This window comes from Puntigrus tetrazona, chromosome 5 (assembly GCF_018831695.1).
Source record: "Puntigrus tetrazona isolate hp1 chromosome 5, ASM1883169v1, whole genome shotgun sequence".
Lineage (NCBI taxonomy): Eukaryota > Metazoa > Chordata > Actinopteri > Cypriniformes > Cyprinidae > Puntigrus > Puntigrus tetrazona.
Window position 1 is genome coordinate 3,362,710 of NC_056703.1, and position 14,133 is coordinate 3,376,842.

The 14,133-nt window shown below is 37.6% G+C and overlaps 1 protein-coding gene across 2 annotated transcripts in view; it reads right to left on the minus strand.

Annotated features, from left to right (window-relative positions):
• gnb1l (guanine nucleotide binding protein (G protein), beta polypeptide 1-like) overlaps positions 1 to 13,817 on the minus strand; it is a 32,968-nt gene extending 19,151 nt beyond the window's left edge. Inside the window, exons 1-4 of one of the 2 annotated variants that reach the window (XM_043238173.1) lie at positions 5,572 to 5,998; positions 4,658 to 4,800; positions 4,450 to 4,578; positions 2,960 to 3,122 (exon numbers count right to left, since the gene is read on the minus strand). In XM_043238173.1, coding sequence (XP_043094108.1) covers positions 2,960 to 3,122; positions 4,450 to 4,578; positions 4,658 to 4,767 — 402 coding nt within the window. In that variant the 5' untranslated portion in view covers positions 4,768 to 4,800; positions 5,572 to 5,998. Of the gene's footprint in view, positions 1 to 2,959; positions 3,123 to 4,449; positions 4,579 to 4,657; positions 4,801 to 5,571; positions 5,999 to 13,742 lie in introns of those variants that run through there. The other variant, XM_043238174.1, reaches the window with a different exon arrangement.
• Positions 13,818 to 14,133: the final 316 nt, after the last annotated feature.

Below are 14,133 nucleotides of genomic sequence, written 5' to 3' on the forward strand. Positions count from 1 at the left end.
CGGGCAGCCATGATTAAGAATCCTCCTAATTAAGCCCGATTTAACATCCCTGACTTCGGAGCGATTCATATTTTAACACCGAGACACATCTGCGCGTTCTACACGTGTTTACGCCTGTAACTATAAACAGCAGAGAGGGGCAGCTCTCATCCCCCCGGGTCACAGAGCGAGAGAAATCTTGACGCGACTTAAACGGTCGATAAATAACAGCGAGTCTATTAATTAAAGCCCCACACATGAAAGCCTCGGAGGAAACCAGAAGACATGCACGATGACGAGGTTCGAGATCCGGACTCCCAGCATGCCTTGCAGCATTTTTGGGGTTTTAAGAGACATATAGCGGTGCCGTTCGCCTGCAGTTATCTTGGGAAGGTTATTACCTTGATGGCTTTTTGACAAGGCTTTCATTAGAGAGCATAAGGAGGGAGGGAGCTGTACAAGCGCTGTAAAAGCAAGATGTTTCCATATGATTGAACAGTATACAGGGAAATGAGAACACTTGGTAGTGCACACCATATAGAATAAAATGAGAAATATGTACAGTAGACAACATCTGAAGTGGATCAAAGTTCATCAGACTTCTTCTAAGACAGCAACGCATTTTTGATCTGCTTCAAATGCTGATTATATAAATAAATCTATTTTATTTACGATTTCATTGAACATTTGTTTTTTTTTTGCTATGAATGTTAAAAAAGGAAAAAAGTTCATGAATCTATTTAATATTTATTAATCTGGGAAGGCCATTATAACATTTATAATTACAAGCATAAAAATGTGTAGAAAGTGCAGATTAGTGTTATATGGTAAATATATACTCAAAATATCAAATACCAAATTTGATTAATATTTTTATTTATTTTATGATTATTATTTGTACTATTTTCTATTTTATGGCTTTCTTTATTCTTTAACAATAACCCTGTTAACCCTGTCCTAACCCTATACATATATATACACATACACATATACATATATATATATATATTTATGAGCACAAAAACAACAATTATATATTATATATATATATATATATATATATATATATATATATATATATATATATATATATATATATATATATATATAATTTTAATTTTTAAACATTTAACACACACACACACACACACACACACACACACACACACACACACACACACACATATATATAAAAATATAAAGTATATGCATGTAAATATTTCCAACATATATGCTGTATGTGAATGTATGCATGCATCTACACAATAAATATACACAGTAGACATGTGTTATGTAAACATGATGATGTGATTAATCGCAATGAATCATTTGACAGCACTAATATATATTCTTCAAACGGGAATGGTTATAGATCAACTAAACGTGGCTTGCAACCTCAACCACTTCTGTTCAGTTCAGCTTGTTGATGGTAAGATTAGTGATCGAGTCCAGTGGAGAGACACACGCAGTGATGAAACGAAGGGGAAGAGAGACGCTTACAGGACCGTAGGAAAAAAGGACGAGGATAAGAGCAATACGGAGGCTCTGTGTTTGGTCTGGCCGCCGGTAGCTGAAGCGTGGTAAATGTAGATCGAGTGACAGACTCTCTCAAGTGAGGAGCTGGCAGACTGGATGGTGAAACATGAATCTGGATGCAATAAAAGCCCGGACAGAGCAGAACTCACACTCTCTGCTTTCTGTTGCCTGCTCGACCGCACAAATCACGCAGACGGTCTCAATCGATCCCTAACAGCTCAAATCAACACCATTCAAAGAATGATTGAAACAGTCACTTGCTAAAAACAGAGCATGTTCCGGATTTATTTTTTGTTTATTTTATTTATTTACTTTTAATTTAATTTAATTTAATTAATATATATATATATATATATATATATATATATATATATATATATATATATATATATATTTTTTTTTTTTTAATGCATTTTATATATATTTTTATTGTTTTATTTATTATTTATTATAGATTTATTTATGTCTTTTTTTCTGTTTGTGAAAATAGCCTCTCACCAAAGCTGAATTTATTTGCATATATACCAAACATACATTAAACCTGGTATACTGCGGGATATGTCACTACGGTTTACCAAAACAGTTTTATATTTTAATATATTTTGCGCCGTAATTCATTTGCGTGATTGTAACGCAAATTTTCCACAGCTATTGCTCCGGTCTTGAATGATTCTAATGTGCTGATTTGGTGCTATGCTAGCATTTATTAATTACTAAGAAAACAAACACGCAAAATAACTGACATGTAAAGAATTGCTCTGCCTGTTTGGAAACCCAAGAGACACTTAATCATGTAAACGCGGTAATATGTTTTCTTTTGTTTGACTATTTCTCAGAAATGGTGTAAGCATAAATGCATACATTTGTGCCTCTTACTCTGATTTTGTGCAGCATTTAAACACAACAACCTGTTTTCTGTTGGCTTATTGAAGATACATGATAAAAAAAAAAAAAAAAGAAATGTGTGTGTGTGTATATATATATATATATATATATATATATATATATATATATATATATATATATATATTTTTTTTTTTTTTTTTTATGAGAGAATAATGTGTGCACAAAAGCAGTCATACGTAGCACAGGTATATTAAAAAAAAAATCATGCACAATGAACATATTTTGTACATTTCCTAATTTAAATACATCAAAAACTAATTTTTGATTAGTAATATGCATTGCTAAGAATGTTTTTTTTTTTTGTATGCACCAGACTAGTGCATCCCATTGCACCTCATTTTCAAAAAACAATGTACCATTATGGCTGGTTTTGTGCTCACATATACAAGCTGTAGGTTTCTTGCTGACATACTGCAAGTTTTATTTAAAATCAGAAGCAACAATAGACACAATTGATTATATTTTGACAGGACCTAACGGTTATTTTAAGAAGCTGACGCTGCTGACTGGGGTGACCTAAGTCTCTCGTGTCCCTCACCTCCTCCGTGTGTTCTGTGGGGTGAGCCAGAAGAGCGGCTCCCGGTCCGGTCTCCAGCAGAGAGCACTGACAGAAGCCCACGCTGGCGGTCAGGAGAGAGTCGGTCACTGCGCTGCGGTCTTCAGACAGATCCCACACGCACAGGCGCATGTCCCGACCCTGACTGAGACACACACACACACACACACACACACACACACACACACACACACACACACACACACACACACACACACACGCACAAAAACACAGCAGGAAGTCAAGAGGTATCAAATCTGAATATGAATAAATCAAAAGCAGGGCTGTACACTCAATGAAATTAGACTAGTGCACCAAAAACTAGATAACTCCTGACTTGTATTATAATTAGTCTTTACTTGGCGTACTACTTATGCACAGTGCACTTTTCCTTAATGTTTTAATGACACTCTTTGAATAATATCAGACTTTAAATGCAAACTATTTAAAGTGTAGCTGAAGTATCCTTAATGTAAGTATAAAAGTATAATAGTTCGACTTTGGCACAATTAAATACACTAAGTATATCTTTAAACGTACTTCAGCACTAATTATGCACAATTAAAATGTATGAAGCACACAATTGGTTCCAATTCAGCAAAAGTACAAGTGCAGGGCATTTTATTAAGTGCATAAATATGTATTTGTAATACACGTATAATAAAGTAAATGTATTTCAAATACATGCAAGTATATTTAATTTAAACTAAGCTATGTGTGTGTTTTGGTTGTGAATCATCATTGAAAAAAAAGAAAAGAAAATCCATAGCCGTATTGTTATTAAAAAAAATTAGCACATAATTATGCATAATTACTTGTAACTTGTAATAAATAATAATATTTTTTTAAATAAAATAAATAAAAAAGTAACCAAAAAATAAAACTATAATAATAATAATAATAATAATATTATAAATAAATATATATATATAATAAGTTTAAAAATATGAAGGAATTTCCTGTATTTGTTTTTAATAGTTGTTTTACCTGTATTTTGAATTACATTAAGTTTTAGGTTTAACAAACTTTTGGATAATATCCTTGCAGAAAATTACCATAATTTTTTTTTTTTTTTTAAAACGTGTATGAATCACTGCTTAACATCCGATCCATGCGTGTTAAAGTAGTAGTGCTCCTCTTTACTCGCCGGCTTCAAAGAGCTCTCCACGATCCCAAACGAGGAACGAGGGTCCCGTCTAGTGAAACGATCAGATATAAATAAATACATTCAGATAAGACCCTTATTCCTCGTCTGGGGTCGTGCAGAGCTCTTTGAAGCTATACCGAAACTGCAATTCAACCCGTCGATCCCTATAGAAGTCCACTATATGGAGAGGAAAAAAACCAAAAACGTATCTGCGACTAACAAAAGAAAGGTATATACATCTTGCATGATGAATTTCCAGGACATTTTCATTGTGGAAGTGGACCACTGCTTTAAAACGTTACATGTGATGCACATCTGGACGGACCTGATCAATCTGCTTCTGCTGTCTCTGAAAGAGCGGAGCCAGATAACAGAGTTCCCAGCATGGCTCTCTAGAACCCTCTCCGCTCTCCTGGTGCTCAGGTTCCACAGGTGGATCGCACCCTTACCCGACCTAAAGCACACAAACACCGAGATCAAGCACGCGGGGCGATTAAGGCGATCAAAGCGGTTGATTTAAAGCGGCCGCCGACCCCGAGTAGAGACGCGGAGGTCCGTCTCCAGCGCAGCAGAAGCTCAGGCTGTTGACGGCGGCTCCTGAACCCCTCAGAATAAAGAGCGGGGCTGGAGGAGGACGGGACATCACTACAGCAACCGCTCAGCCGGCATCCGAATCCTAGGAGGAACAAACCGATAAAGAAATGAAATGATGCAGGTCCTGACCTGGTCGATGATCTACTGTGAGTGTGAGCGCTTAGCGCAAAAAACTATTAAAATAAATACATTCTTGATTATAATCATTTAATCTGAAGTGGACTGCTCCCACACACTCGCTGAAATATTATGCTTTACACACACACACACACACACACAGACGGAAATGCATAATATAGATGCACATACACAACAATTGTTATTTATACACAGACACACACACACACAATTGCATAATATAGATGCACATACACAACAACACACACACACACACACACACACACACACACACACACGTAAACGCATAATATAGATGCACATACACAACAATTGTTACTCTCACACACACACACACACACACACACACAGACAGAAATGCATAATATAGATGCACATACACAACAATTGTTATTTACACACACACACACACGTAAACGCATAATATAGATGCACATACACAACAATTGTTACTCACACACACACACACACACACGTAAACGCATAATATAGATGCACATACACAACAATTGTTACTCACACACACACACACACACACACACACACACACACAGAGACAGAAATGCATAATATAGATGCATATACACAACAATTGTTATTTACACACACACACACACACACACACACACACACAGACGGAAATGCATAATATAGATGCACATACACAACAATTGTTATTTACACACATACACAAACACACACACACATGTTTTACCGTGTTCACGCAGGTTCATTTAAGTCATTCACGATACATTTAGGGATGCATGCAGACATCCTGAATAATGTTTCACCGCTTCTACGAACACACAGCGTTCTTTTAGCGTTGCAAATCAACATCGTTTGTAAAGGATTATGCGAAATTGAAAATCCTGACATTCAAAAACAATGGAAAGGAATAATTTAATGGCCCACCAGCACCGGAGGAATTTATTTACACAACTTTCACGTAATTATTAGCATCAACCCGTATGTAAACACCGATATCTCTTAGATAACACAGAAAAACACCGAAAGCCTTCGGGCGAAAGTCAGACGTGCTCATGTCATTTTTTTCCTCGTCTTTCTTTCTTCTCTGCAAAACCTCTTTCTCAATGCATCATAAATCACGAGCTAGACAACTTAATTACTGTAAACAGACTGGAACCTGTCGTTTTTAATTTTTATTTTCATCAACAGCTAACAAAAAAAAAAAAAAAAAAAGGGTTCAAAGCACACGCGAGCGCAAACGGCTCTGAGGGCCTCGGTGGAGATGCAACAGACCACAAAAACGTAGACGGAAATTAGGCGATTAGACACGAGCGACGAATCCTTTTCAAACCGCCACGCAAAGCTAAATCGGTTGATGTCTTTATAAAAGAAAACATTAGGCCATGACACATTGATGTGGTTTTGAACCCGTCAGACGTCATAAAAGGCCGCTTTGAATAGTCTTAGAAACGCTTACGATTAGGGGTTGGAGAAAAATCGATTCGGTCTTCTAACGATTCGCATCGAATGGGAAAAAAAAACACTATTTTCTAGTTCGGATCATAATAATACTAGCAACAATAAAATGTTAGCGAAATAAACAAGCAACAAATGTAGGAGGAAAAACAACTACTTTATGCCTTATTTTCAGTAAGGGCAAATGTTCGTGAAATTTTTATAATAAATCACTGACCTTTTGTTATTACGCGAAGTGTAAAATATTTTACATATATATTAGGTAGTTAACAGTTAATATCAATCTTTTTAAGTTTGAGGTTTTTTTTCAGCTGAAAGTAAAAGTCTCTGTAAACGCCCCGTCTTTCCAGTAGGTGGCGCTTCTGGAAAAGCAGAATCACAGGACGTTTTCCATGAGCTTCGTGAACGAGGCCGCATTGCGAATAAAACAGCACTTGTTTCAGGTATTACACGTGAAGACAAAAACAAAAAAACGAACCTACTTTGCATGCTGTGCAGGGATGCACCGTATTTATCGGACAGATAAACGATCGATATTACGGGTGAAAATTACAATATTTTTATTGCTCCCATAAATAAACTAAATCCGTGACCACAAATTAGTAATAAAATCGAAAGAAATTTCCGATCATCCTCCAAAAGGAGGTGTTATTTACATATCACGTGTAAACATTTGTGTTACCACGGCAACGGCTGTACTGGTCCGCTAGGATCAGAAACGAGAAAACAGGTGTCAAGTTTTAACGCAATATCTCATCTGAAAGGTCGTTGAGTAAATGCATTTCTTTATGCATGAAATACTTGAATATAAAACAGTTCCATTATAGTTCTGATAACCATGTGTTGCTAGTAAATAAAAACATTTGACATTCGCTATTGCTAAAATATTCGTTTCATCAGCGCATCTTAGATTTTGTATTCTCCTGGGTGCACAAACTGCAGATTGCATGAAAATGATCACATAAAAACATGAATTTATTAGGTTTTAAAATCGGTCTTAATTATCGGTTTTCAGTATCGGTTAAGAATTGCTGTTTTTTTACTGGATAGGGTTTACTTATCCTAAAACGAATAAAATATGATGATAAATATATCATATGCATGCCAACAAATTTCGTATCACATGCATGTGAAAACTTTATTATATGCACGACAAGATCAATTTTTGCATATAATTTTTATTGCTTTTATTTTTTAGATAATTTTATTTTATTGCTATTTATACGCATTTTACTACTACTGAAAGATTCCCACTCCTGCCTACGACGCTCGAGAAGAAAATTCATTATTGGCCCATTTGAAAGGGAAGCAAAAACGACGGCGATTAAAGCGAAACGAAATTAGGACCAACATAACTACAGAACCACAAACAGAGCCGTGTTTCTCCTTTGAGTGGCGACTGATATTGCTGATTTTAGATATGGAGCGGCCCGCTTAATGAAGACTCTTCTGCTCAGTGTCATCTCGGCTCACCTCTAACCTCGGGCTGAAACCGGACCCACAGGTATTTTGGGGGAGCTCATTTCGGAAGGTTAGTGGTTAAATTGTGCATGTTAATCTGTCAAGCGGAGATTCTTCCCTGCCCTACCTTCCTAATTAAGAGTCGAGCCCCCAGCCGCCCCGTATGAACCCCTCACAAAGGGGACAGTCACTAAACGCCCCTGTGGTTTCTTACAGGTGAGCTGGGAGGGATTAGAACCCGTGACTATCAGTCGCCATCAGGCCTGCATAGGAGCCAGACCAGTCTACCGTACATATAGGAGCTGAAATTAAACCTCCGCCGAGTTATATCTTCAACCGACGCTACAGCGCAATGAGAAATGGCGCGGTTGTTGTTTTCAGATTCTTCAAAAGAAAACGGCAAAGGTGGAGGAATGCACTATCGGACGATCGTCGTCTTTAAAGGGGATTAACAAGCCCGTATTGTGAGGTCGGCTGCACCACTCGGGTCTGGAAACACACGTTCTCGTTGTGCAAACACAAACATGCCTCTGCCAACACAGAAATAAAGATAGGGATAGAGTTGAAAAACAGGCTGAGGAACTAGAGTCGAGAGCGCATTGGTGGGGTTTTTACTGTTTTTTATTTTTCCTTAACACATTATGTGTTTCCATTGTTGTATCTGTCAATAGAGGCTGAAGAGGGTCACAGTGCATTTCATTTGATGATGTTATTAAACGTATAATGTGTATCTGAGGCGGTATGTCATCATCATTTGTCGTTCTGAACTACATCGACACTACTTAAAGTCAGTCACAGATTTGGAAGGTGAACAAACGATGACAGAAACCCATCTTTTGGGTCAAACACCAATTTCATGCGAGAGTGAAAGTGTGATCTACAACGTTTCAATTGAACATCAACTGACTGACATTTCGGACACAATGTTTGGTTTATTTAACCGAAAGCGTGGACTAAAATGTTGTGGAAAAAACAAGATTGGAATTCTGCGTCGCAGATAAACAAGATGAGACGAGACATTAAATCATCAGCCATTAAAAACCCTACTGGTCCACCGCCAGCGCTAACCAGAGGACTGCTATCGCAGGGGGCGTCGCTTCAGCTGAAGTTTCGTCAACTTGAACGCTTAAGACATTTGTGTATAGACCAGGTGCTGAAGTCATAAGCTCTGACGGAATACAGTCAAATCATCATGAGTCAAAACCACAACGGTGTACAGCTTGGCTAAAAAAACAACACCTTCAAATTGTTTCCAGTTAAAAAAAAAACAACAACATGCATTGTCATGCTGTCATGCGCTGTTATGACAACCGTCTGACAATGATAAATCACCACATCAATAACAGAATTTAACCTATTTACTTTAACAATACAGAGTGTGCCAAACATTGATCCCTTAAAATAATTGGCAGCCTATTGCTATATATATATATATAGACACACACACACACATACACACAAAATCAAATTGCATAAGAAATTCTATAAAGTAATAAGAATCAAAATTATACGATGAAGTGTACATGCTAGTGTTATTTATTAAATTTGTTCATTTCTTTTGTTGAATGCTACTGCTAAATACCTGAAAAATAAAAGCATTTTGGTTTATTCGTATATAATGTTCTTCATTTTTAACAACAAGATAATTAACTTCTCCCACTTTTACTTCATATTTTATAACCCTGTAAGGGAAACTGGTTTGGCTGTAAAAAAACGATTTCTAGCATATCTGAACGATTTCTGAAGAACCATTCCAAGAAATGTCTTGGAAAACGTAGCTTTGCAATAAATCGCACCTTGCAGAATGTTAAACTAAAACGAACGGAAAACGTTTATTTTAATTTGTCACGATATTTCACAATGTCCGTATTTTTGACCAATCAGCTGCAGCCTTGGAAACGCCACGATTTTAAACCCAAATGCTGCGTATCTGTAATTAAACGTACAGTCAAAGGCGGGTATGAAATGAGAACGCCTGTTTCTGATGGGAGGATGAAGAGAAGTTTTTCAGCTCTCTCGGTGTAACAGATAAGACAGCTCCAGTAATCTGACTCTAAGACTGTGGATAAAGGCAGTTTGTCTCTTCGTGGGCCGTCTGTCAACACCTGCTTGGTAATTAGGCCTAATTATGAGAGAGAGTTCGCTTCCCCTTCATGTTATTAAATAAGCAGCAGCCACGTCAGCCAGGTATCTCTCAACACGGGCGAAGGGCTGGCGACCTTCAGATCAAACACAGGCTCTATCTGTGGCCCCTGCGCTGCGACTTACACCAGAGCCAGTCATTTCAGCGTGGGCTTCAAAGATGGAGGAGGACCGGTCTGCATTCCTCTGTGCAATCGGTGGATCCCGAGACGGGAAGACACACACCTCTGCCCGAACCACTGTCATTCATAAATAAGCCCCGCGAACATCCTGGGGCCAGTTGTTCTGAAGTAATCTGATCCGATGTTTGGCCGTCGCATTGGATCGAATCTTGAAAAATTGTCGCTTGAAAAGGAATTCTAAACTTGGAGCCGGTCACAGAATGCAGTGTTGGTTTTCGATCCTCGGTTTGTCGTTCAAAAGCGGTTTAGCGCGATTGGGATACGTTTAACGCTAAACAACGGATTATTTTGATCCCAGCGGAAGGGTGCATTTCAGGATCAAAAATGTCATTAATCTTGGTCTGAAGACACGTAATACGACCCCTAAATAATCCCCAGACATCTGTCAATATCAAACAAAAATATATTTGTTTTATTTTTAAATGCTGCATGATTGGCACAATCATGAGAAATGGACCGGTCAGAAGTAGTTTTATGTAAACGCAATGCAAAACTAGAATTCATCACCGCATCCCTTTAGTGGCTCCTTAAAGTGCTAGTAACCCAGATTTGGTCATCTCTATGGAAATCAGCTCAAGCGCTTTTGCATTCCCCAAAATATTTATTAGGACTGTTCTAACACACAGAATATTCTTAAAAATGTCTTATAGTTTTTCAAATCTGGTATCGCGTTTAATCGCGTTAGTCAACTGTATTTAACCTAATCAAAGTAACCAAAGTGCATTTTGATTTAGATTAATCGGAAAGCACAGAGTTATCGGTTTTTGCAAATGAGCGCTTCATTTATGTCTGGTGTAAAAATGAAAATCTCCAGATCTGGCGGTAGCACTATAGACCGATGAATCCGATTACACCATTAGCATCTCGCTCAGAAAATCCAGTTTCAGTTTTCAGTTCGCTTTCAGTTTCCGCTAACGGTCTAATCAGATTCAATGATTTTTGCTAAGCTGCAGCTAAAAGTGCTCTCAGCCGAATACATTCAACAACGGTAAAAGTCAACTGCTTTGAAAAATTAGTCTATTTTTTTTAAAATAGTGGCGTTTTCCCTTAATATCGGCACCGATAATCAGTCAACACCTAGTAGTCTGAATGCAATTCAAATGTTTTCATGATAAAACATCAACTGCTTTGAAAAAATTAGCCTGTTTTTAAAAATAGTGGCGTTTTCCCTTAATATCGGCACCGATAATCAGTCAACCCCTAGTAGTCTGAATCAAGTGCTTTGAAAAAAATTCAAATGTTTTCGGCACCGATAATGATAAAACATCAAGTGCTTTGAAAAAAATAGCGTATAAAAAAAAAAGTGGCGTTTTCCCTTAATATCGGCACCGATAATCGGTCAACCCCTAATAGTCTGAATACAATTCAAATGTTTTCATGATAAAACATCAATGAATCATAATTATTGATTTTGTCCCAAAACACACTTCAGTAAGGGGTTCACGTCTTACAAAGATAGAAGAGAGAGCTGCACAGGACGGATATTAGTATATCGACTATAAGATGACGTTCAGTGCACTTTTAAAAGAACAGAAAGGGAGTAGAAGACTTCAGTGTCCGGTACTCCCTGGTTCGACTGATACCATACTTCGGATATTACTCACTCTTTTCTTTATTCTTATCTCGGCTTCCCTCCTCTCACCCTCTTTCTGTTACTTCATTGACATTTCCACCTCACCGCTCGCGTAATCATTAGTCAGCGCTTCCCTCCCCAGTTCAAACACGACCCCCCCGCCGCGCAGAAAAAGCCAAATTCTCCCTCGAAGGAAACAAATGTGGAAAAGGGACCCGAGGGTCCATTCTAAAGCGCAGTTAAACAAACAGAGGAGGAAGTGCGGGGTACACACACGCCCTTTATTGTGCTGCCGTGCATCGGCGAAGGAAAACGGAGGGAAGGGGGGAGTCTCTGGACTGGAAAAACAGCTCTGTGGAAGATTGAGAGACACAAGTGCTTCCACACCCACTGTCAGTCAGGCTGACGGAGGCGAGCGACAGGCCGCATTGTTCCTGTCCATGGCGTGAATGCCACGCTGAGGCTGACGGAGATAAGAGCTGAATGCATAGCTGCTCTCAGGGTGCGTGTGAGGGAAGTGACGGTGGCCACTTTGTCATTGCACCCGGACTTAAGGGGCTTTAGAGATGATTACCAAAGAGGCCTGCAGGTTACACACAAGCTTATCTGCGGACGTTATCGCCTGCTTCCTTGCAATGATGTATTGAGGGATTCGACTTCGCTCGGGCCGATGCGGGTTCACGTGCACTCGCTTCTGCTGGACAAACCTGCGCGCCTGGTTCCCACACCGACGCGTTTTGGAACGACTGCACGGATTTGGAAACTTCTCTCGCATAAATTGGTTTTCATGCATTGTAGCAAAAAGTCAAAACTGAAAACATAAACTACTACATAAAACTACTTCTGACCGGGCCATTTCTGACGAGTGTGCCAATGCAGTCATGCAACATTTAAAAAATATATATATATTTTTTTTTGTTTGATATTGAAAAAAAAAAAATATATATATATATATATAATAAATATATTATATATATATTTTTGTTTGATATTTATTATATATAGTATATATATTTATTATATATATATATTAAATATTTATATATATATATATATATATATATATATATATATATATATATATTTATATTTATATATATATATATATATAAAAATATTTATTATATATATTTTTTTTTTTTTATTATTATTATTATATATAAAAATTATATTATATGTAGTAAATATTTTTATATATATCAAAAATATAACCAATTCTCTCTTTTTAAACTAGTTGTTTATTAGCATGCCTGTTATTTAATATTAAGCACTTATTACTATGTATAAAGCGCATATTCTGCATGACCATTTTCTAGTACATCCCTCACCCTACCCAATCCCCAAATTTAGCAACTACATCCCTATTACTGTAATAAGGAGCAAATCAGACGTTTGAGGAGCAAGTCGTAATTAATAGTAATGGAAATGGATTTAAAAAAAAATGCTTCACACTATATATTTTAGTTTGCAGGCCTGTCACGATAACTTTATGTCGTGCGACATGTTGCCCCCTAAATAATCGCTGTAATTGATATTATTGTCCTTTTAAGACCATTTTGTGTCACCATAATAATTCAAGAAGGCCTACACACTTTCAATTAACAATAAAGAAAAGTAAGCGTGCACACTACTGCTCAAAAACTGCAAAAGAAATAGGCACAAGTGTAATGCAAAAAAAAAAAAAAAAAGGTTTTATGTTATTGATGTCATATATTGCTCTGACTGGACTGAAGGTGGTTACCCGAGTCAGACATGACCTTATAACTCCATAAGAACTAGATTTAACACCCGCACCATGCTCAAACACAGAGTTTGACCACTTTGTGTTAGTGTACATTCACTACGAGCTCCACAGTGCAGACAGAACCGCTCCGTGATGAGGCTGACAGACGCACAGCTGACCGCTTCATTACACGCTTTAACCTGCTCTCGCCGCGCGCTCGAACTCATAAACACCGGCAAACAGAGCACGAAGAGCCCGAAACAGTCCCGACAGAGACACGTATAACAACACACGACTATTTAGAGAAGAATCGGCAGCAGAGCTCGAACAAACACTGCGCTGTATGAACGTGAACGCGGTACCTGTACGAACTGCAGAATCCCGCGTGCGACGGACGAAACCAAAACACGCGACGGCGGGACTGATAGGACCCGCAGCGGAGGAGCTGTCTGCAGCGCTGCCTGAAATTTGGAAAGCTAATCGCTTCGTTTACTAACCGTTCAAGAAACAGTTATTTTCTTTTTAAAAAAAAAAACAAACCAAAAAAATGAATGACATTAAATTAAATAGGAAAAACGATATCTAACATTTAGGACAAAATAATAATTATAAAAACAGGCCTAAGTAAAAAATAAAATAAAAAACTGCTCTTTGATGATACCATAGTAAACACAATAAATACATTTTAAATTAGAATATTTACATTATAGTGGTGGATGATACTGAGTTAGCAATTGCTTATTAATTTCATTA